Source organism: Centroberyx gerrardi, chromosome 11 (assembly GCF_048128805.1).
Source record: "Centroberyx gerrardi isolate f3 chromosome 11, fCenGer3.hap1.cur.20231027, whole genome shotgun sequence".
Classification (NCBI taxonomy): domain Eukaryota; kingdom Metazoa; phylum Chordata; class Actinopteri; order Beryciformes; family Berycidae; genus Centroberyx; species Centroberyx gerrardi.
The window spans coordinates 3,107,982-3,131,521 of NC_136007.1; the positions used below are offsets into that span (position 1 = coordinate 3,107,982).

The 23,540-nt window shown below is 41.2% G+C and overlaps 1 protein-coding gene across 2 annotated transcripts in view; it reads right to left on the bottom strand.

Moving 5' to 3' along the window:
- The window catches only part of LOC139915640 (polypeptide N-acetylgalactosaminyltransferase 10-like), a 101,753-nt gene that overhangs the window by 65,402 nt on the left and 12,811 nt on the right, over nucleotides 1-23,540 (bottom strand). The window contains exons 2-3 of one of the 2 annotated variants that reach the window (XM_071904308.2): nucleotides 3,377-3,464; nucleotides 390-528 (exon numbers count right to left, since the gene is read on the bottom strand). In XM_071904308.2, coding sequence (XP_071760409.2) covers nucleotides 390-528; nucleotides 3,377-3,464 — 227 coding nt within the window. The remainder of the gene's footprint in view (nucleotides 1-389; nucleotides 529-3,376; nucleotides 3,465-23,540) is intronic. The other variant, XM_078286892.1, reaches the window with a different exon arrangement.

The following is a 23,540-nucleotide window of genomic DNA, read 5'->3' on the forward strand; positions in this document are numbered from 1 at the left end:
ATCTGAGAATATTTTTATTGTCAGATATGATTTTGTCCAGAATCCCATGACTATCTGTATTGTAGGTAGAGAGATAACAGAGAAACTATGATCAAAACAGTCATTCTTCTACATTCTCTAATTGTGTTAACTTCTTGTAAATTAAATGATGCTGAAGTTTAACAATTCATCAGTTTGCTGGGGGACCCTCTGGAAGCCCCTCAAGGACCCCTGGTGGTCCCCGGACCCCACGTTGAGAACCACTGCCTTAGACCATTGAGCCACCAAGTATTTGTCAAGTCCCAATCACATCTTCACATGCCAAGCAAACAAACAGAATGAATAGTATGGTCACATGCACACAAACACACACACACACACACACACACACACACACACAGATGACTCACTTTGGATGTCGGATGTCGGGGAGCGAGCGGTTGAGGGAGATCCGGTCGCTGACATAAATGTTGAAGCCGTTCTCCCTGTAGGCCTGGTCGACCCGGTCCGCTTCTGACAGAGGGAACGCCTTCCCCTGCTCTCCATTACCTGCATGGAACACACACACACACACACACATATTTTAGTGGTAACAAACGCATTGAATCCCACACATACAAACTTTTCATCACGTCCTGAGCCCATCTTTCTCCCCCCGCCAACTTTTGCATAATGAAGATTATGCTGCCTTCAAGGTGCTGTCGGAAATATCAGAATTCCAAGTTAAGAGATGTGATATTTATGGAGAGAGAGCATGGAAACCTTATCAACAACTAGTGGTAAAAGTGATGTTTTCTTATTATATTTTTAATTGCAACACAGACAAAATAGTGACTAGTGAGCACGAGGGTCTAATATTTAGTGACCAGTGTAATTTGGGGATTAAATAACAAAGCAGCCTGACATTGACTGAAGCTTTTAGGCCAGCTGCCTAAAATCAGTGAGTTGATAGATGAAGGAGCATGCCTGCAGAGAGCGAGTTGTAGTGGGACAAAACGGAGATGCATTGATCCGTCTCACTGATGCAATGAGCTGCCTTAAATAAATATACTATGTTGTTTTATTAAATCTTGTAAACTGTTATTTTACTGCTTAATTTTTCAGTGGAGATGGAGAAGTAGAGATAAGTAGTCAACATGTGTAAAATCTCATGGGGCGGTGGGTTGGTTTTCCTTCTATCCCCCCCAATGTTTTGAGTCATCAGTTGAAACATACACACACACACACACACATACACACACACACACACACACACACACACACACACACACAGTATGAAAGCTAAGCCGATTTTAGGACTGCATCAAATTAAACTGTGCTGCATGTTCCATTAGCCACATCAATAAATTACACAATATACAGTATGCACAAGCATACACCTAATATCACTTCTTCAAACACACACACACTCTCTCTCACACACACACACACACACACACACACACACACACAGAGCCTGGAAGCTGATCATCAGGGGAGAGCATCAAATTAAAGTGCGCTGCCTTGTTCCATTAGGCAGAAATGATCTGCCGATCCTCCTGAAGGAAACAACTGTGGATAATAACTCCTCACTCTAATGGCTCATTTCAGGGATCAACTCTTTGACTTAACATCTTACCTTTACCTGCATAATAAACTTAACTTATATTTTCTAGTCCGTTAAAGGAAAATCTGAAGCCTAAAATGTTGTGCAAAATATTGTGAAGATTCTCTGATAAAGATTCAAAGTTCTTTCTGAGTTGCAATACAGATTTTTCCATGTTTTATAATTTTAGTAATTTAGCTGACATTTGACCCGGAGCGACCTACAGTGACTAACAGTAGGACAAACTTCAATTCCTAGATCACCTATATTATAATAAATAATATAATATTGAAGAAAAGTCTGATGTGCACATGAATGTTGACGTTAATCCTGGTTTAGCTGGCTTGAGCAAAAAAACGGGAGCACACCAAATTATGAGCCATTAGGTTATATTGGTGGGACCCAAGACCTTAGTTTGGTCCACAAAGTTTGCTGTGTGAAATTAAGAGTCTCAAACCACTTACCCCGCTAAGACCCGCCCCATTTACCACCTAAGTATCTCCTAATACCGTGGAAAAGCCTGTTAAACCTGTTAAATGAAAAAAAAAAAAAAAGAAAAAAAAAGCAGAAGTACATTTCCCTGAAAAGGCCTGAGGCTGAATCGATGGTTATTGTAGAAGATTAGCTGTGTTTAATTATGAACTCAGAACTGTACTCAGAACATTGATTTACACCGCTTCTGGGAGAGAGAAATCCGCTTGGAAGGAATTAAGAGGGAAAAAAAATGTAGGGAGCTAAACAATATGGTGCTACTGTGTGTGTGTGTGTGTGTGTGTGTGTGTGTGTGTGTAAGTGGTTACATGAAGGGCAGGGCCTTGTTTCTTGAAAGCGTCAGAAAGCTCAATTTTTCAGAACAACGTTTTTTTTAAGAGGCAACAGCTTGATGATTTACTGCAGCAAACCTAGTGGCATGTTGCTCTTTGACCAATATTTTGGTTTGTCGATATATTCATTATTCTGGGTTTCAGTGGAGAGGTTTTCCACCCTGACAAGAAGAAAGTTCTGGAGAAAACACTGAATCCTTGCAATTTTTTGCAACTTTTAGCATGAAAAAGGACAAATTTAAATATATATAATATCGGCACAATCCAAAATATTGGTATTAGCCTTCATAAGCCCGTATTGGTCAAACAATACAGTCCTAAAGGCAGGGATATACAACATGCATTTTCAAATGCGCCAATTGTTTCCAATGGTACTAAAAATAATGGTACAGTCAAACAAAATTGGTCAGACATCATGGACACATCCTACAAGACAGGACAGTTTTTGTGGAAGCTGAAGTCATTCAGAGTGTCTACCAGCATTTCTAGGATAGGATTTAACCGCTTTTTGGGGTCAACTATTCAAAATGACACTGGCCCTGTGTGTGTGTGTTAGACTGTGTTAAGCTGCATCAAGCTCTACAGTGAAGTAAGTGATGAAATTTTGAACACAATCAATCGTCATGGTGGCAAAAACTAAGAAAACGAGGCCCAGGTTGAAAATAACGGGACTTATCCTTTAAGTAATGCTGCACTTTTGCTCTATCCCCAAGAGGAATTATTTGGAACTCAATTTTCATCCATTAGGATTTGCAAGGAATGGTCTAGCCATCTTGTTTACTTGACAGACAGAGGTTTTTATGAACCATATTAATTTAGTTTTACTGTAGGACATGCAAGAAAGTTCTATGATGTCTACCACTCTAACTAGTGAATATGAACCAGGGCATTGCTGGAAAAGATCAGATGTGCTCAGCAAACAAACACTTGTTAAATAAAGGTATAAAAAATAAACAGTAGCAGTGACAACAGAGCGGTTTGGACCAACCAGAGCGAGCGGCGTCTCTCCTGATCGCTTCGTAGTCGTGCCAGTCTTTCCTCCCCACCTGCCCGTCCTTCCCCATCCGGTTCAGCCCCTGTCAGTCACACAGGAACAAAGGACATTACATTACATTGCGTCATTTACATTTACAAGACAAGGGTCAGGGGTCTAAATGACATTAATGATTTAAAAAACTAGAAATAACCGCCTCGCGGTTGTATGCCTCCGCCAATAAACTTTGTTTTATCATTGCACGGACAGTCTTTATTTATTGAACATATATAATTAATGTGATTATTAGGTCAACTTAAAGGATTTTGGCGTCTGCAAAAGTAAGTGACAGCACTTCCACCGTTTTTGTAGAATGACCCAAGATCGTTTTCTCAGCTACAGTGGTAAGCAAAACATTATGATGTCACAGTGAAGTTGACCTTTGAACTTTTGGATATAAAATGTCATCACTTCATCATTTTATCCTATTAGACATTTGTGTGAAATTTTGTCATAATTAGCGTATGAATTCTTGAGTTATGGCCAAAAACGTCTTTTGTGAGGTCACAGAGACCTTGACCTTTGACCTTTGACCACCAAATTCGAATCAGTTCATCCTTGCCTCCAAGTGGACGTTTGTGCCAAATTTGAAGAAATTCCCTCAAGGCGTTCCTGAGATATCGCGTTCACGAGAATGGGACGGACGGACGGACGGACGGACGGACGGACGGACGGACGGACGGACGGACGGACGGACGGACGGACGGACGGACGGACGGACGGACGGACGGACGGACGGACGGACGGACGGACGGACGGACGGACGGACGGACGGACGGACGGACGGACGGACGGACGGACGGACGGACAACCCGAAAACATAACGCCTCCGGCCACGGCTGTTGCCGGCGCGGAGGCATGAAAACGTTCAAAATGCAATGCACACACACACACTGTACAGACATCACTAGGGTGTCATATGTCACTTGCACCCTCTTAGTGTTTGTTTTCAGCTGCTTGAACTGCCAGACTATACAATGAATGTCATAAAGTTTAGACGATCACACAAGAGCATTTTAAAACTCAACTGAGCGTACTTTGCTGTGATTGATAATTTACCTGAAATGATCTGAATTATCCAGATGCAGTAATCCCTGCTCACCTGGCACTTTTCACGACGGTTAAAACAAACACTAATGATTATTTGCAAATGAAGAGCGTCATTCCAAAACAAGATGTGTCATGAAAACTGACACTTACATTTAAGTATTACTGTCATGACAGTAAAGGACATTATAGGTTGATATTAAAGTCATAAGTTACATAAGAGGAAGCAAGAGATGTAAGGAAAAAATAAGATTCATTCATTTAATTTATTGTCGATGCAATCAATAATGTTAAAGTTTGTCTTTGGTATCAAACAGTTCCACAGAACAAATACAGGATCATACAAAACAATACAATACATACAACTCTATAAAAAGTGTTTTGAATAAGTGCAATAAAAACCTTTGAATGAATTCAAGATACAGCTCCCAGTTGTGTGTCATACAGCAGAGAAACACATTTGAGGTTCAATTCAATCTTCCTCCTGGCTTTCAGCCAAACTCTTGTAAGTTTATTTTTTTCTGCACTGAATGACCACAAAGATGTATCTGCTGACAGCTGCAGGTTTACACAAAGAAAAAGCAGTTTTCCATTTCACATGACGCTTAGAAAAGAACATTCAATTCCAAAGCATGATGTCAAGTGCCATCAACCACATGCACACACAAACACACACACACGCACATGCACATGCATAGGACCACACACACACCCTCTTTGCCATCAGCTATGATTCTGTGCTCAGCATTAAAATGTAAATGAAAACATTTATGTCGTTCTACGTGCTTTAGAAATGACTTTCAGTGACTCAGCATATTACAGGATCACAGCACAATGGAGAATTAATTATCTCCATGGGAGGATGCAATTAGTGAAATGTTGTTAATACAAACAATACGTCTGACTGCATGGAATACCATGAATTATTAACCAGGCTGTTAGCTGAGACCACAGTACAATCAAACAGACTGAATATGGCGAGCACTGGGTTTATGTCTGTATTTCTGTATTTCTGTGTGTGTGTGTGTGTGTGTGTGTGTGTGTGTGTGTGTGTGTGTGTCTATTTGATGGACATGTAACCTTATTATTAACCTATTACTAACATATTACTAAACTACAGTGGTGAATAGACAACAAGCCTTGTGTCTTAACACACAAACACAAGCTTATATGATTTTGAATTTAATCAATTTTGAAGAATTTTCTCACACTGACTGACTTTTTTTTACATAAACATGCATATGTCATCACTTGTGGTGAGAGCCATTTACTGTCCTGCTATACAAACAACACCAAACCTGTGCACCTGTCTGTACTTACGACTAACTGTGTGAATTACCAACAATGCATTTCACTGCCTCCATGGTTCGGAATGTAATTGGCCCCAAAACAACAAAACCAGACAAACTTAAAGGGTCATCAAGTAATCTCTGATCTCTGTTGAACTCTACTGTGACCAGGAGGAATTCCAATAACATCAGCAGAACGTATCTCCTCCTCCTCCAGTCTCTGGTACAAAACCAGATATTTCAGCAGCTGGTGAAGTAATCATCGTATAATTGTTATTGATCAACGACTCTATCAACTCCCCATAGATATATTATGGTCATTTCATGCTACTGGGCAGTAAAAACCTTATTATGTCAGCTAAACAAAAATCAAAGTCTGGCTAATGGTCCCCTTTTAAAATAAAGATGGCTAATGATTTTGATTGGTGGTGGCACAGTCAGTTGGGTTGAAACTGATTTGTATGACTAAGTGATTTTAACCAGAGTAGCAGCCAATGAGACCCTGGAAGCTAGAATGAATGATGGAGAGCTCCACCTCAAAAGAGCCACAGTGATTTATTAAAGAGTAACTGAACACCAAACCCAAATCTGTGTAAAGCCCGACATCTGAGAGTAAACAAGCACAGATCCTGTACAGACCCACAGCGCGTGTTCAATTCAAGTCAATTCAATTCAATTCAAATCAAATTCAATTCTATGCATTGAAGCATTGCCACATGGTTATCAGTTAAATGACCAAATTCCACTAACGTTGCTTGAATACCACAAGGTAATAACATTAAATACCGTTAAAGTTTGTAGGGCAGCAGAAGACGAGTTATCAGGTTACTGTTTACATCCTGTTACTAACACAGGAGAGTTTGGAGCAGAGTGTGGAATGTTTTACTTTTGTTTTCACACCGGGAGACTCTGGTCTGATTGAGTTCAGTCTGCTGGTCTGCTGTCTGTACATCTCCACATGACAAACATGACGTGATGCGACATCAGGGGCATCAGAGATCGATTTAGATCAATTTCTATACACTGACCAACTTCTGATTTTGTGCCTCTGTATGGGAAACACTGCATCTCACAGTCAAAGACGCCCTCTAGAGGCCATCTGATGAAGCGACAGATGACTGACTGACTGACTGATTGACTGACTGACTGACTGACTGACTGACTGACTGACTGTCTGACTGACTGACTGACTGACTGACTGATGGACTGACTGACTGACTGACTGACTGACTGACTGACTGACTGACTGACTGACCGACTGACTGACTGACCGACTGACCTGAATCTGTCTCGTGATGCCCTCGGCTGCACCGTGGGAAAAAAAATGAATAAATGAATAAAAAGCATGCTACTGAAACTGCCATCTGCTATTGGTGCCGGTGATGTCACCACCTGTTGTACTCTATAGAATGTGACATCACCTGGCACCATCAAAGCTGTTTTCCTTCACAAGAACAAGACTGAAACACAGTAAAGTAGGATTGAGATTTTGTTTTGGTTCATTTAAATCTGATCATGTTGGGATTTGTTTTTGAGCTATTTATTAGCCATTGCCCAATTGAGATGATATGGGAAGCAAATGAAAAGCGTTGATTTTTGACCATTTGATTTGACTCATTTAATGATTCAAATTGTGAAAAAAACCTGAAAATGCCCATCTCTGACAACTTCCATCCATCTCTTTTCACTTCATATTTCCTCTCCTCTCCCCCCCCCCTGTTGGAAAAACGCTCAGTGTGTCGCACCAGGACCTGACAAGTAGTCCATCTGTGCGATTTTTACTAAAAGGAAGCGAGATTGTGCCGCCCCATTTCCTTCGGATTAAAATTTCAGCGCACGTCGCTATGATATTCCACTGGGGCTTTTCTGCTCAAACAAGACCTTGAAAAACAAGACAAGGAGAGAGGAAAACTTCTACAGTCTAAGCCTCTGTGAGTATTTTTGTGTGACTTTGCATAAGTGTTACTTTCTGTGTGTGTGTGTGTGTGTGTGTGTGTGTGTGTGTGGGCAGAAGATCAAGACAGATAGTAAAAGAGACAGCGAGGAAGCAAAAGAGAAAAGGTGTGGGCGAGGAACAGAGAGGTATGGAGAATGGGGGAGAGGTGTAAAGAGAGAGTCGATAGAGGTACAAGAAAATTGAGCATTTTCTCTCCTTCTCGCCCCTCTTCTCTCTCTCTCTCTCCCTCTCTCTCTCTCTCCCCCCCTCTCTCTCTCTCAGCAGATGTGGAGGACCTTGCAGAGAGCAGAGAACAAACAGCCGAGGGAATTTAACTCCCTGAAAAGCTGTCGTAATCATTCAACACTAATAACCAGGAAATGAAACTGGACACCGCATTAACCCGGCATTCTACCGGAACATTCATTTCCTCTCTGTCACATAGAAGCGCTTTCATTTTGATTCAATTCATTTCAGTTCAATTGAATTTGATTCAATTCAGCTTTACTGTCATTCCGCCTTGCGCACGTGCACAGTGAAGCAGAAAACTTTTTTTTGTTGGGCGTCCAAATATAAGTGCAGAATGAAAAACAAACCATGTAATGACAGACGATACAAAACAAAGCGGTTCAACAGATCACACATTTTGCAATGTTAGCAATAGTAGTATAAAGCAACTGGTACACAGAATTCAAGTACCGTATTTCCTCTAATAGTGGCCTGTAGTCAATTAAAAGCCAGGTCTCCGATAATGGCCGGGGCCGTGGTCGACACAAAGAAATAAAGGCCGGCCTCAAATACAGGCCGGGGGAAAAAACAAAGGAAACAAGACTAGGTCAAAACCAGTATATGGCTGGACCGTGTCCGTCTCCTCTCTCCGCCGCTGCCTCTCCACCGCGCCCACGGCCCGCATTGATCCTCCCGATCCGAGCCCCGGACACCCGGTGACGCATCGGCGTCGGGACCCCCGCTGAAATCTCGGCCGGATCACCGGGAACACATCGGCGCCCAGGTTCAGTTAGCTTCAGTTAGCTTCAGTTAGCTTCGGCTTACATGCAAACAACGGTGGATAACAGTAAACTCCTGGTGCCTGTTTGTAACTGTAGTTTGTAGTAACGTACAAGTGCCACAAGATGGCTCGGCCGGCGGAAGTCTCTGGAGCGTGCCGTCGTCGATTACCGTAATTATCATAATGCATTGCAGTAACAAAAAAACGGCTACCTAACGTACCCCAACAGAAGCAGATCAGAAAACAAGGAGGCTTCATACTAAAATATGAGCAAATATACTTATCAAACAGAGGGAATTAGAAATAAAAGCCTGTCTCTAATACAAGCCTGCTTCCAATAAAGGCCTGGTACCCTCTGCAGTTGAGGTAAATAAAGGCCCGGGCCAATATTAGAGGAAATACGGTATTACAGTTTGAACATATTGGGAGTCGTGTTCACCAAAGTGCAGAAACAAAACAGATGTGTTTGTCAGAGTCCGGGAGGGTCTTTCCACATTCCAAATATACAGAAATATTGAAACTGAGGTCCAATATGTCATGAGGTGATCAAATACAAAATAGATACAGGTGCGCTTCTTCGCAAAAGGCTGCTCTGTAGCTGGGTGCTGGACTTCAATGATCAGAGTTCGTTGAAAAAAGTTGAAAAAAAGCAGCACACCAATATTATAATGGAAAAGACATGAGGTGATGTGGGCATCAGTTGAGAAGAGTGTTCAAAATCAGAGCTGAACAATTAATCAAAAACAAAATGGAAATCGCAATATGAACTTCTGCAATTTCTAAATAGCAGGGGCTGCAATTAATTTCTTAAGAGATTGTGGCGTCCAACATGGATTTCTGAACAAGGTGTTTTAGAGCTGCAGGTGATCTCCGGTCCATGAATCAGACTCAAATTATCAAATCCTGCACACTGATCTTTTTTTTTTTTTTTAACAAAATCATTTTTCTTTAAACAATTTTAAAGTTCTACAAAAATGTATGACAAGAAAACTTGTGATAATATGAATCTCAGTTTAATTTGCAATTGCAATATTCTGTCAAACAATCGCAATTCGATTTTTTTGTCAGTATCTTTCAGCTCCGTTTCAAAATCTACAGTCAAACCCTTCAGCAAACCTAACCACCGGTCTCCCTGCTGACCTGTCCGGCGGTGTCTGGCCTGCCAACACCTCGCTGCACAAAATCCCCAAAGCCACTTGACCCTGTCTTCTCTGCTGCAACACCTGAGAAGGATCCAGTCCAGGGAGGGATCTGCACCACCGTGGGGCGACAGTGTGCAGCATCAACCAGATTACTCACAGCCAACTCACAACAGCTGACATGACATTGCTTTTCACTTTTACGCGGATGACACACAATTGTACCTTTCAATTAATCCCAACGATTTCAGTAGGCTGACCATCTTACGTGATTGTTCGGCTGATATCAAGGATTGGATGGCTCACAATTTTCTCCAGCTAAATTCAGTGTCGAAATATCTAGGGGTCATCTTTGACCCTAACTTAAATTTTGAACATCATGTCAAGAAACTGGTACAGTCATGCTTTTTTCAATTAAGGAACATTGCCAAATTCAGTACTTTTCTCTCTTTTCACAACACTGAACGGGTTATTAATGCCTTTGTGACATCACTTTTAGACTATTGCAATGCATTGTTTACCTGCCTAAATCAGTCTGTCTTGGGACGGCTCCAACTAGTTCAAACCTCTGCAGCAAGATTGTTGACCAAAACTAAGCGTACGTCACACATTACATCTGTCTTAGCCTCTTTACACTGGCTTCCAATAGAGTTCAGAACTAAGTTTAAAATTCTTCTAATTACATATAAGGCCTTGCATGACCAGGCACCTGAGTATATCATTGAGTTGCTTCATCCATACCAGACCACAAGGTCCCTTAGGTCTTCCAACCAAGGTCTCTTGGCTGTTCCAACATGCAGACTGAAGTCAAAAGGTGATAAAGCATTTGCAGCAATGGCACCTGGACTGTGGAACAGTCTGCCTCCCACTGTAAGATTGTCTGAATCCGTTACTACTTTTAAATCACGTCTCAAGACACATTTTTATGGTTTGGCTTTTAACTGATTGTACTTCTGTCTTTCTGTCTGTTTCTATTTTCTCTGTAAAGCACTTTGTAAACTCTGTTTTGAAAAGTGCTATATAAATAAAGTTTATTATTATTATTATTATTATTATTATGAGTGAAGCATTCACACTGTAGGCCTACTAAAAGAAAAAGAAAAAAACAGTGAACGCTAACTATGTTTCCATTCAGATTTTGCGCAAATTCGAAGCAAACTTTTGAAAAGTCGACAATCTTAAAATGTGAATCAGGTGCGTTTCCATTAACGGTTTTTAAGTGAATAAGTAGGTTTCACAAATCTCCCGGTTTTCCAAGAGTTACTTGCCATTGGAGAAGTAATAATTATTCTGTCATGTAATCTGCTGGTGGCTGTAGGCTATTTCTTTCTTCCCAGCGGCAACGACTAAATGCTACGGCCATTTTTACATTCCTCTGGAATATATATCCATAGACTTATCCGAATCTGCATTTATTACTTGCATTTATTAGCACTGTCTCTATTGTTGCATATTATGTAGGCTACATTACCTTTATTTTATTTTAGTACCTATTTCTTCTATTACCTTCCTGTACTTGAAACATACTTGACTTCCTTGCATTGCTGCTGTGGCCCCTGAATTTCCCCAAAGGGATCAATAAAGCGCTATCTATCTATCTATCTATCTATCTATCTATCTGTCTATCTATCTATCTATTTATCTATCTATCTATCTTAATGGTAGGAGAAATGCTCATTCAACAACATCTGAGAAAGGAGACACACAAAATTATTCTGGGAGGTCACTGTGCAAAGGCATTTTATAAAACGTATAAAGCTGTTTTGTGATATTTGGGGATTTTTTTTTACAAAATCATTCCGCTTATTCCCATTAGAAACTTCAATTTTCCCATAAAATGGTTTGATGGAAACGCCATTACTGCCATTTTAATTCCGTCCCCTGTTGCTTCCTCTGCTGTCCCGCTGTATACTCTGACACGACACCGCTAATGACCATCATCACAAAGCCGAGGCTCCACGCCGCCACAAACACACTTCCACTCTGGGCACTTTTCTGCTCTATTAATATTCAAGGCGTGACACAAACACACTAACAGGGCATCGGAGGAGCTATGCAACGAGCCACGCGGCGCATTTTGTCTCCATCAACCGAGCAATCGTTAATTAAAAAGCCCCGCGTCTGGTAAGCGACAGGCCACAACGGAAAGGGCGTCTTTTATCAAGAAATACATTCAGCTAAACACAGAGAGAGGGAGGGAGAGAGGGAGAGAGAGAAGTAGTTCATTTTACCTGCATGAGCAATCACTAATTAACTTTCATGTAGCCTTTTAATGGTCTATTCATCTGATGTTTGCTGCTCACAAAGTATCTGTCCCTGGGTGGGCATAAACATTATGTATGGGAAAACTCTGAGTCCCACTTTGAAGTGTCAGTGTGTATTCATGTGTGTGTGTGTGTGTTTTTTGTCTTTTTTTGTCTGAAAAAGAATGTACGAGATAACCAAAGAGTAAGGGATGGAGAGGGTGGGTGTGAGTGTGAGAGAGAAAGAGAGAGAGAGAGAAAGAGAGACAGAGAGAGAAAGAGTTTGTTAAATGTATTTGTGAGAGGAGACAGCAACAGAGCAAGGGAAAGGTCAGCCAGAGTCTTAGTGTGTGTGTGTGTGTGTGTGTGTGTGTGTGTGCGTGTGTGTGTGTTAAAAAGCGAATTTGATCGCATTATTTCCATCTGAGAAAATATGAAAAGTACAAAGTACAACATTTGATTTCTGTCATAATGTGGTGTGGGTAACCCTAACCCGAGAAACAGCAAACAGACGTGAACAAACTCAACCGGTCTTTGGACAAAATGTTTAAAATACTCACAAAAATGATCATGTGATATCTTCCAGGAATGAGCAGAGCTGGAGAAGGACCAAATGAAAGACTACAGCAACTGGAGTGAAGGGTTTTTAGTTTAGTTTAGTTTAGTTTAGTTTAGTTTAGTTTATTCAACAAAGACAAGAAGCAGGATTACTTTACAGCTTGTTCAATAAACATAATAAACTCAGACTTATTTCCATTGTGGTCCTTGATATCAGTAGCAAAGATAACAAAAGTGAATTTGGCTAGTCAATAAACAACAGCAATAAATACCACAGTATCTAGAATTAAACAAATATCCATGATGTTGATTTATAATGTTAGTGAATTTTAGCAGAATTTTAATTCATGTTGTTAATGTGATATCTATCTCCAAACCAACTGGGCCATCTAAGTTGTAGCATCATCTCTCAACAGTATCAAATGATAATTTTGGTGTATATTTTAGTAAAGTATATTTTTGTCCAAAGACCGGTTGAGTTTGCCTGTTTTCATCTATTTCACTGTTTTCCAGGTACGATGTAAATCAAATATGGCCGCCGTGTGAACAAATGTAGAAGCAGCTGCAACAACAGGCTATTATTTACAACAACCACAACACACTCCAGGGCCAGCGGGTGTGGAAACAACCAAGTCCACAAAGAGTCAGTCCATCATTTAGTCAGTCAGTGGATCCAGTCAGTCTCCTCCAGCATTTCTGATGCTCTGGCTCTCATGTTATTCTTGGCTTGATAGAAGTTGAAGGAAAAATCCCCCCTCGGATACTTTTGGTGAACCCACTTTCCCTCGACCTTGTCTACCGTTACTTCAGTTAGCGATTTCCTACATTTCCCAGAATGCCTTTCGACAACCTGGAGAACTGAAGGGCCCTGAACTTGATGCATTCAGTTCTGGGTTTTACATCAAAAAATCAGTTGTGCCCCTTTACTCAAAACCCAACCTGTCTCTCTGCTGCATTGCATTCTGGTCTCTCTCCTGCTCCTGTGGGTGGAGAAACTGGTCTCTCTCCTCTTCTCCGATGGATTTCTCCCTGTATGATTGTTGAACGTCTCTCGGTGCAAAATGGCGGCTCTAGAAAGAAGCCCTCGCTCTTTGATTCTGAGGGACTGACGTTTACCGCTGATGTTTTCGATCCATGAAACATTTTCTGATATCAAACTCCACTGTAGCTGCTGGAAACATCTCAAGGTGACATTACATAATCTACATTTGGTCAATTAGTTAAAAAAATACACAAAGACATACAGAAATGCAAGGTACATCGCTAATAGCAGTTTTTGGTTGGATTTTTGGGTGATTTTAGGGTGTGTTTTCCCTTTAAGACATCAGACCACTGATCAGCATCTTTTTCCATTACGTGTGCTGTGTTATGTTTATGTTGCGATTGCTTTGCAGTTTTCATATCTTCTATCTGTACGAGGAATTGCTCCTTTGGAATATTAAAAATCGACTGGACTGAACTTTACTCTGTTCAGCTCCACTCTGTACTGCATTGCACCTCTTCCTACACTGTTTTACTCTGTATTGTTCTAGTCCACTTTCATCACTGAGACATTCGGTAAGCATTTTGTGCGCCGCCATGGGCTTCCACTGTTCTTTGAAAATGTACAAAGGTCTTAGACACTTCAGAAGCTCTGTGACAGCCACAACAAATTGAATGGAAATGCCACGCTAACCTCTGAGGCGTCACCTGCTCCGGAAAAAAAGTTACCTCATTGTGCTTTGTGGAAGTGGCTTTATTCCTCCGAGGATGTATTTATGGCACAAGGGAGAAACTTTTTTCAGCGAGCAAAGTGACAGCAAAATCAGGACAAAATGCCACGGTGACCTCCGAGGACTCGCTTGTTCCTTCTTGAAACTTCCATTAAGGCGCAGTGGGACAAGTCTTCAGAGAAAAAGTGAAGCCCGAGAGGTTAGAATGCCAATTTTATCAAATGTGTCGGTTCGTTTTGGGGTTCGGGGGAGTTTAAGGTACATTTATACACACATAGGACACGTTTTATGGTGATGACGAAGCACAAAATGGTGACCAAATATCTCCGCAATGAAAAAAGATTAATTAAAGGTATTAACTCATTAATTCTCCCCATCTGTGATCTCAATACCTTCATTTTTTTGTGGTTTTATCATATCTACCCATCTATCTGCCAACAGTAGCTGTATATCTATTAATGAATTCACAATACTGTAGAAAGTTTTATTCCATTCTTGACAGAGCAGAGGTGCAGTATATCTCAGTCTAGCTGAACTACTGCTGGCACTTGTCTGGAAAATTCAAGTTTTGCTCTCCGTTCAGCTGCCGGATGTTATAATGAACGGTCTGATATGGGTCGGATGGCACTAACACTTCCCATTCCCAACAGAAACACGCATAAAAATTCTAAAAATGTATGCACTCATTGCACTGCAAGGTGCTTCGAACATCCAGTATTTAATCTTAGTCATACTGGTTATTGTTATTATTTGTTTTCACCTTCTTCTGCACTCTTGATTATCCCCCATATGATTTTACACCATATGATTTGAGTTCTCATTAGGGCTGAACGATTTTGAAAAAATATCTCATTGCGATTATTTTGACCGATATTGCAATTGCGATATGATTTGCGATATTAGAGGGAATGATCATTTTTACATCATTATTCTCATTTTCATTGAAAAACGTATTAAAATGATTATGGTGTGATTTTTGCGGGGATCTGTACCAAACAAAGATGTTTTCTTAAGTCTGTAGAATATGATGTGTAGGCCAGGACATCTCTGCAGCACGACAATATTTAATTTAAAATGGTATTTTGACACACATTTCGCCTTTAACAAATATTGCGCCTCCTGCGATTTGAGAATTGCAGTAGGCCATATTGCGATTTCGATAAAATTTTGATTAATTGTTCAGCCCTAGTTCTCATTGCAAGAACTTAACATTTTAAAACTTTTTGATACCCTTTGATTGCTATTGATGCCTTAAAGTTATCAGCAGACAGAAATTGTTGCAGTGTTGATAGGCATCAATTTTCAATCCATTGCCCACAGATACAGAGACTTCAGTTCTTCAGCTGCATTCACATCTATTGTGCTGAGGAGGATGAATGGTATGGATTGGTAGGTAAACTGAGTTAGTCAGTCTCTCCCAAAATGAGAGAGAGAGAGAGAGAGAGAGAGAGAGAGAGAGAGAGAGAAGGACAAAGACAGAGGGAGAGAGGATGAGAGTGAGAAAGGGGGAGAGGAAGAAGACAGAGAGGAGTGGAGAAAGATTGAATGAAAGGGAAAGAAATAGGGAAAGGTAAGAGAGGCAAATAGAAATAGATAGATAGAATGTATGTGTGTGTGTGAGAGAGAGAGAGAGAGAGAGAGAGAGAGAGAGAGAGAGAGAGAGAGAGAGAGAGAGAGAGAGAGAGAGAGAGAGAGAGAGAGAGAGAGAGAGAGAGAACAGAATAGAAGAGAATATGTTATTGGACTGGCTTTGTTTGGCACAGAGAGAGCTGCTATTACCAGCGGCGGCGTGTGTGTGTGTTTTAAGAAAAGAGGAGGAATCAGACCACCTTGGGTCAATACTTCCCTTTTCTGTTTCCCTGCCGCCCGCTGAGAGCCGACAGTGTCTCGGTGTGAGGAGAGGACGATTTTCTGTTCTCCTCTTCTGATCACAGACAGATCCAGCCCGACCCCCCGGTGTCTTTCCTGTCCCATCTCCCCCTTTCTGCTCTTCCTCCTCTCCTCAGTCTGTCCTGGAGGTTTCACAGTTTGCCTCCTGAGCCTCAAAACACACGGCCTACTCCTCCTTCACTTCCCGGCAAGAGCATCTTTTTAATCCTCTTCGCGCTGAACTTTTGACCCACGCATAAAACATACATACAATTTATCATACTGTACTTCTGAGGACCTTCTATGGACTCCATTCCCTCCCTAACCCCCAATCCTAACCTAAACCCACACCAGCACACACCAAATCATGAAACAGTCCCTTGCAGAAGCAGGGATCTGGCAGGACGTCCTCAAATAGGAGGATTTTAATTATTCTATCCTTATGAGGACATTAAGTTACAAGTGCAAGAGCAAAGCAGAAACACACACTGATAAGAACGAGCAACGAGCAAGATAACAGTAATCCTCCAGTAGAAATAATACATGGGTTAGGTGTCTAATAAACCTGGCTGCCCAGAAAATAGATAGATAGATAGATAGATAGATAGATAGATAGATAGATAGATAGATAGATAGATAGATAGATAGATAAATAGATAACAGCATAAACTTCCTCTCCCCTACAAATTCATTCCCATACTCCCTCCTCAGGGTAAGCTGTCAGTTTGTTTACGTCTTAATTAGTTAAAAGAAGAAGAAAAGGAGGAGCGGAGGAACACAGTTCACCCCGGAGCGTCCTGGCGGCTCAGTGGTCGGGAAAAAAAAAATCACTACAGGGTCGTTCAAGGGCAAGGTGCAGCATTATAATGTGAAAACGCTCTCTGACTGCCAAGATAGTTTGATTTTATTTTTGTATTCCCAGACCGATACAAAGTAACATCCTAGCAAACTCTGATTCGGACTTTAAAAGGAACATTATAATGTGAAAACGCTGTCATGGTGTTGAAAGGACGTGTTTTAATCGCTTTTTGTGTTCGACCGTTGGCTCTGTGTGTGTGTGTGTGTGTGTGTGTGTGTGTGTAACGGACCGCAGCGCTCCCGGAGAACTGGAGGAACGAAAAGCTCTACAGTAAGTGATGAAATTTACAACACAATCAATCGCAAAATGACGGCAAAAACTAGGAAAATAAGCAGAAGTATCCAAAGTACACATGATTGTCTTTTGGGCCAGAAACCTGGAGGTATAACGGCTTATTAGACTATTTTATGTTTTTATGTTTTTTTGTTGGAGTAATAAAATTCAGCAAACTTTATTTCTGTGTGAAGTCAGCCAAAATGTTTTGGCTGACAAGATGCACTAAAAACTTATTTGATTTTTTTGCCAAATATTTCTGTTCTCATTAACAATGATGTAGCAGGAACTTGGCATTAACAATGATGTAAACAAGGCATTATGACAGACTTGCATCCTTTATTTTACATTCCATTATTTTCACAATATCATGATACATTTGTATATCCGGGTAAAATATGGAGACAATACTGTGATGTGAAAAAACTGATATCGCCCGACCCTCACCTGAATATTGTGAAAGTGGTCCTAATACACCATGAAGACTATCGCAGCCATGATCCACCAATCAAAGCCCTCCATCTGTCATCAGTCGTTTAAAGGTCCCATAGTCTACACTTTCCAGTGTTTTATTTTCTGTCTTGAGGTCCATTCAAAGCTGTGTGTGTGGTGTCATGTACCAAAAACACTCTCAATCCATTTTTACACGTTCATTTTCCAGCATCTCTCTGAGCCTTACCAAGAACAGGCTGTTTCTGTCGCCGTGTCTTTAAGGCTCATTAATATTAACGACCCCTCTGTTCTGATTGGCTAACCGCTTCGAGAGTGAAACGTGAGACGCCGCGGCCCGGCGGCTACAGGTAGGGAAAACTCTCCGGTTAATAAACAATGACAACCGCTCAACCGCTTTGAAAAAAACATTTTGTTAGTCTATTATTTCTTACAAAAATGATAATGAGCGAACCTTTGCGACGCCACAAAGTTACGGAAGTCCAAACGGCTCGTTTAGAGGCTCGCTTTTCTAATATGGATTGTGTGGATTTAGTTGGCGACCGTGCGTTTTGATACTTTCACCATGTTTAGATAGACCATCCAACTCCTTTATAATCACAGAGGGGAAGGGAAATCCCGTTTTACACGATATGGGACCATTAAGAGACAAGCTTTTATTCAACAAATGATTCTCATATGAACAGGCACTCGCTTATGAAGGAGAGGTCATTTTGTGTCACGACAAACCTGCACTGACTCAAAGACTGTCAGAGTCTGTGAATACCGGCTTTCCTGTGAAATTCAGCAGAGACGAGGTCGTCTAAAGGAAGTGATTCACGAGACTCGCTGCTATAATTGAGTTAAGTTCGGTTCATTTGCACAGTGATAAAACACTGAAGTGATTTGAGCAGGTGGGATAAGACATATAATCCATCCATATAATCTTTTAAATCTCTTCTTAAAACTAATTTCTATAGGCTGGCTTTCATATAATCTGTCCTTGTTTATGTTTTTTTATCCTTTTCAATTTATTTTGGTTTGCTTTGCTTTGCTTTATTTATTTTTATTCCATATGCTGTGAAGCACTTTGTAAACTTTGTGCTTTTAGATAAGTGCTATATAAACAGAGTTGAAAACAAAATGGAAAACTGCAGAGAGAAGAAAAAAAAAGCAGTAATCCTTGAGATCTTCGGGGTTATTTTAAATTATTTAGTCTCCATCTGCGTTGCTAAGCGTTCATTGCTGTGGTGTTTCTGCACTGCACCTCCCAGAGATCACCTGTCAATCAAACAGTGTGGGCGGAGCTTGGCTTTTCTGTTGCTGCAGTTTGAGTTTCTCTTTTCTCTGTCTGTTCAGCCATGGTGGCTATCGCTGCTCATGCTAACTACCCAGTTCTTCTTCTGCTGTTTATTCCAAACAAACCATAAATTTACTTACATACTTTCTAACAGTTGGCCTACAGCTTTCCTCTCCTCTCTTTATCTCTCCACCTGTCTTCCTCTCCCTCTGTCCTTGTCCTCTCTACATTCATCCTTCATGCATACTCAAAATTGAAAGATATTTCAGTCGGTACCCAAGCCTCCATCTCTCTCTCTCTCTCTCTCTCTCTCTCTCTCTCTCTCTCGTATTTTACACTCCACTCCTCTACTCAGCCGACTGTCTGCACTGATTCCTGCTAGGCTCAGTTGACCAGCTTTGTATCTGCACACACACACACACACACACACACACATACTGACCAATAAAATCAGAAAAGGGGAACACACTCACAGCAAGATAGTACACACTAAGCAGACAGATTCATGGTCGACTGTAGGCATTGAGAGAGAGAGAGAGAGAGAGAGAGAGAGAGAGAGAAGCTAACACACACTAGAGAGGACCAACTGATATTATGTCATGTCATGCACATACACACAAGCACACACACACACACACACACACACACACGTCCAGCTCAATGCAGTAATGCTATCACCAGGTAACAGCCGAGTCTCACGCAGCTTAAACCTCATAAATACGACCTGTTGGAGGCTACAGCAGGGGAACAAGCAGAAAACTGAATTTAAACTAATATTACTGCCACTAATATACTACTGCTAACAGAGAGAGAGAGAGAGAGAGAGAGAGAGAGAGAGAGAGAGAGAGAGAGAGAGAGAGAGAGAGAGAGAGAGAGAGAGAGAGGGAGAGAGAGAGAGAGTTTGTTTGTATAAGGCTGTTGGAGGGACCAACTGGGAAGCAGAATGATAATTGAATTTACCAAAGTTAGGATCAATTAACTATTATTAATATTACTGCTAGGGCTGTATGATTATGCACCTCAACATATATTTCCCAGTGCAGTATTTCTTAAAGTAGCAGCAGCTACAAACTCTTGTTTTCACTCTTACCCTCTTGCGCTTATTGTATCCTTATTTACAAAATTCAAATAATAAATAATGACTGCTTCATTACTTTGGGGCACAGCTACTTTGTACTGAATCTGTACTCTTCTAGTTCGAAAGTATTTCCAAAGTATTTCCAAATGACAGACAATGATCCACTTTTAGGAACCAAATCGATTTCAGGATGCACCATGGGACAGTGGAGAATTTGTACTTTAGGTCTGTTATATGCCTGTTAATTATATACAGTATGCTAAACACTCCTTCTGACAAGTCATCATTCTTCCTGTGTTTAGCGTTTTTTTAATAACAAATTAAATTTCAATACACAAGCATAATCAGAATAACTTGATTCGCCACCTGAAATAAAAGTGCAGGAATTTGTCTTGGTGACACGGGTGCAGAGACTTGGTGACAGGTCAGGTCGTAACATACAGGTTACACGTAGTAACATACAGGTTACACGTAGTAACATACAGGTTACACGTAGTAACATACAGGTTACACGTAGTAACATACAGGTTACACATAGTAACATACGGCACCGGGCCAACAGGGCGTCACACCCAGAGCATCAAGACATGAGCTGATTATCAGATCCAAGACGAGCGCCAGGTCAGGACTCGGGTCCACATGGAGAAAGTTCTTCCCAAGTTGTCTTCCAGAGAACAAACTTCTCAAGAACGTGAGAACAGAGAAGCATCTTCACAGTGTGAGATGGGCTGTCCGCTTTCCCATTGGTTTCAACCTGGTCTGTACTGCAGACTACAGCGCTGTTTAGACCTGATGCATCGTTCTCAGGATGAATCTTGGACTTCCCATTCGTTCCTGTTGGCCAAGTCAACCAATGCATCCTCGGTTGGCGAACTTCTAGGATCTTTATCCGTCTTCAATGTTCTTTTGGTTTAGAACCGTGCTTCGGCCGTTAGATAGATAGGTCAAACGCGTCATGGAGGACAAAGGAACGCACCAGAACTTATTTTGAGAAAGGCCCATGGTGTGACGGCCTGTAGGGGGCAGCGGTGGTGACCTACAGCTGTGTTGGCTCTGCTGTGATCGGAGCCTCCACTGGCACCTTTCCAAACCCATCTGGGAAAAGAGCCGCTCAAATAAGCTCCTTATTATCATGTCTGGAGGAGAGGAAGGCAGGGAAATAACAGCAGAGAAATGCTGTATGGCGGGCCATTAAGTGCTGAGACATGGTAATGCCAGCTCAAAGAGCGGCTTCCCATCCCGTCCCGTCCCAGCTAGAGGCTGAGGCCAAGCTGACAGACGAGCGCTCCCGTCATCCCACCTCTCCCCGCTCTGCAGAAGCACCCCGTACACACTGCTGTAAAGCTTTCAGTAATACACTAAGTTTTTTGGCAAATAATTTACAATTGTGTGCTGAGAAAATTGTAGCACTTTCCCCTCCATGTGTCCAGGAAACTGCATATAAAGCTTTGACCTATAATTACACCTTAAGTGCCTAAAACTCAAGAATACTGAATCTGCTTCACCATTATAAGATTAAACTCTAACTGTGAGTCTGGAATGTGCAAATACCCAAATCTCATAGAAAACACTGACAAAATTACACATCTCCTTAATGTGCTAGAACTATAATTATCATTGGTTGTTCAGTCTTGTTCATATGACCTTATCCCTTTTGACCAATAGCTTTTTTATATTCTATCTGTATTCCCAAATCATGAATATTCAACACAATTTTGATATCAAACTCAATCAATCAAAATCAAACTGTCAGTCTCTCATCTCGAGTTTTCTTACTCAATACACATTTACACTATAACAAAATAAATAAATACAGGAAATGCTGAGATGAACCTGCTACCAATCTTCTCATTGCACAACAGTAAATTTTCATAGTTTATATAGATTTTTCATACATTGCCTTTGTCTCAGTATGTTATACTGCTGTTATTTTGTCCATGCTACATGCTGTAACTGATATAGTTTCATGATTTACTTTCATTTCATTCTATTTAACACGCTGTAATGTTGTAATTATTGATTGTATTATGTTTGATACCACTCCATTTCCATTTGTTCTTATTTGTGTCACATTTCTTCTTCGCTGCACCCTATTATTTGCAGCTACAACAAGCCATTTCCCCCAGGGGGATCATTACAGTCTCATCTAATCTGATCTAATCAAAAGTTGAATGAAAAGGCTTATTTGCCAAATAGTCAGTGTATTTTCCTTAACAATAAGCATGCAAGCGTATTAATATGGAAATCACAATGTCATTTCTTTTTTGTTTTTTTGAGGAAAGGAACCGAGTTTGTAGCTCAACTGTAGCTGAATATAAAAACTGTGAGCAGTGAAGGATAATTTTACTTCTGTGGTATTTCATCTATATCACAAAGGCTTGAAAGAGCCATGAAGTAAATATTTATTAGTAAACTGAGGCCTAGTTGAGTAATCTGTCTGTCTGTTAGCTTCATGGCTGCAAAACTACAAATCTGGCTTGGAGCTGAAGTCACAAGGCTGGTATCTCCGTTTGTGATCACACCAGCAGCATCTCTCTCTCTCTCTCTCTCTCTCTCTCTCTCTCTCTCTCTCTCTCTCTCTCTCTCTCTCTCTCTCTCTCTCTCTCTCTCTCTCAGTAAGCAGACTTCACAGTGCATTTGAGTGACTTGTCTCTCCCGCTCTCTTCACATGGCTGCCGGGCTTGGCTGGGTGCGGCGTGGGAGGCCGGGTGCCACCGAGGGGACGGAGGACAGATGTGGCTTACATAATGATCAGCGAATCAGGGCGTCTCGCTGGCCCCTAATCCTCCTAGCATCGCTCCACGTATCTCCCCATCTGAGGCGGACCGGTCCCGGCCGTGCCGAGCCGAGCCATACTGAGCCGGGAGCCTGAGGCGGCTTGCTCCTTCCCTCCACTGCAGCGATCAATGCTCAGCTTGGTTAAGAAGAGCGGATCAATTGGGTTAATGCACAGAGCCGCGTCTGTGCTGCTGGAGAGCATGTAGCTGCTTGTCACACTTGTCAAGCTTGTTTTTGACCACTTGGGTTCACCATATATAGCACCGTATACATTTAGAATGGGGCAGGGTTAGACCAATATATTGTTTTGCCTATATATCAGGCAGAAATTGATCTTTTATTAAATATAGGATATCAGCCACTCAGTGTCGTCCACCACCAACATGATGGAGGTTCTTCTCTGACCACAGCTACATAAACACAGTGTGTAAAACCTAATTAAAAGTTTTACAAATTAATTCCTTATTTAAAGGCCAATTGTAGAGTTTCACCAACCAAAAAATTACTTAGTCTGGGTTTCAATTGAGAGTTCCTTGTCCCATGGTCTAAATGCCGTTTCAGAGGCTTTTCCAGATGGCTTATAATTTGTTTGGCATGAAA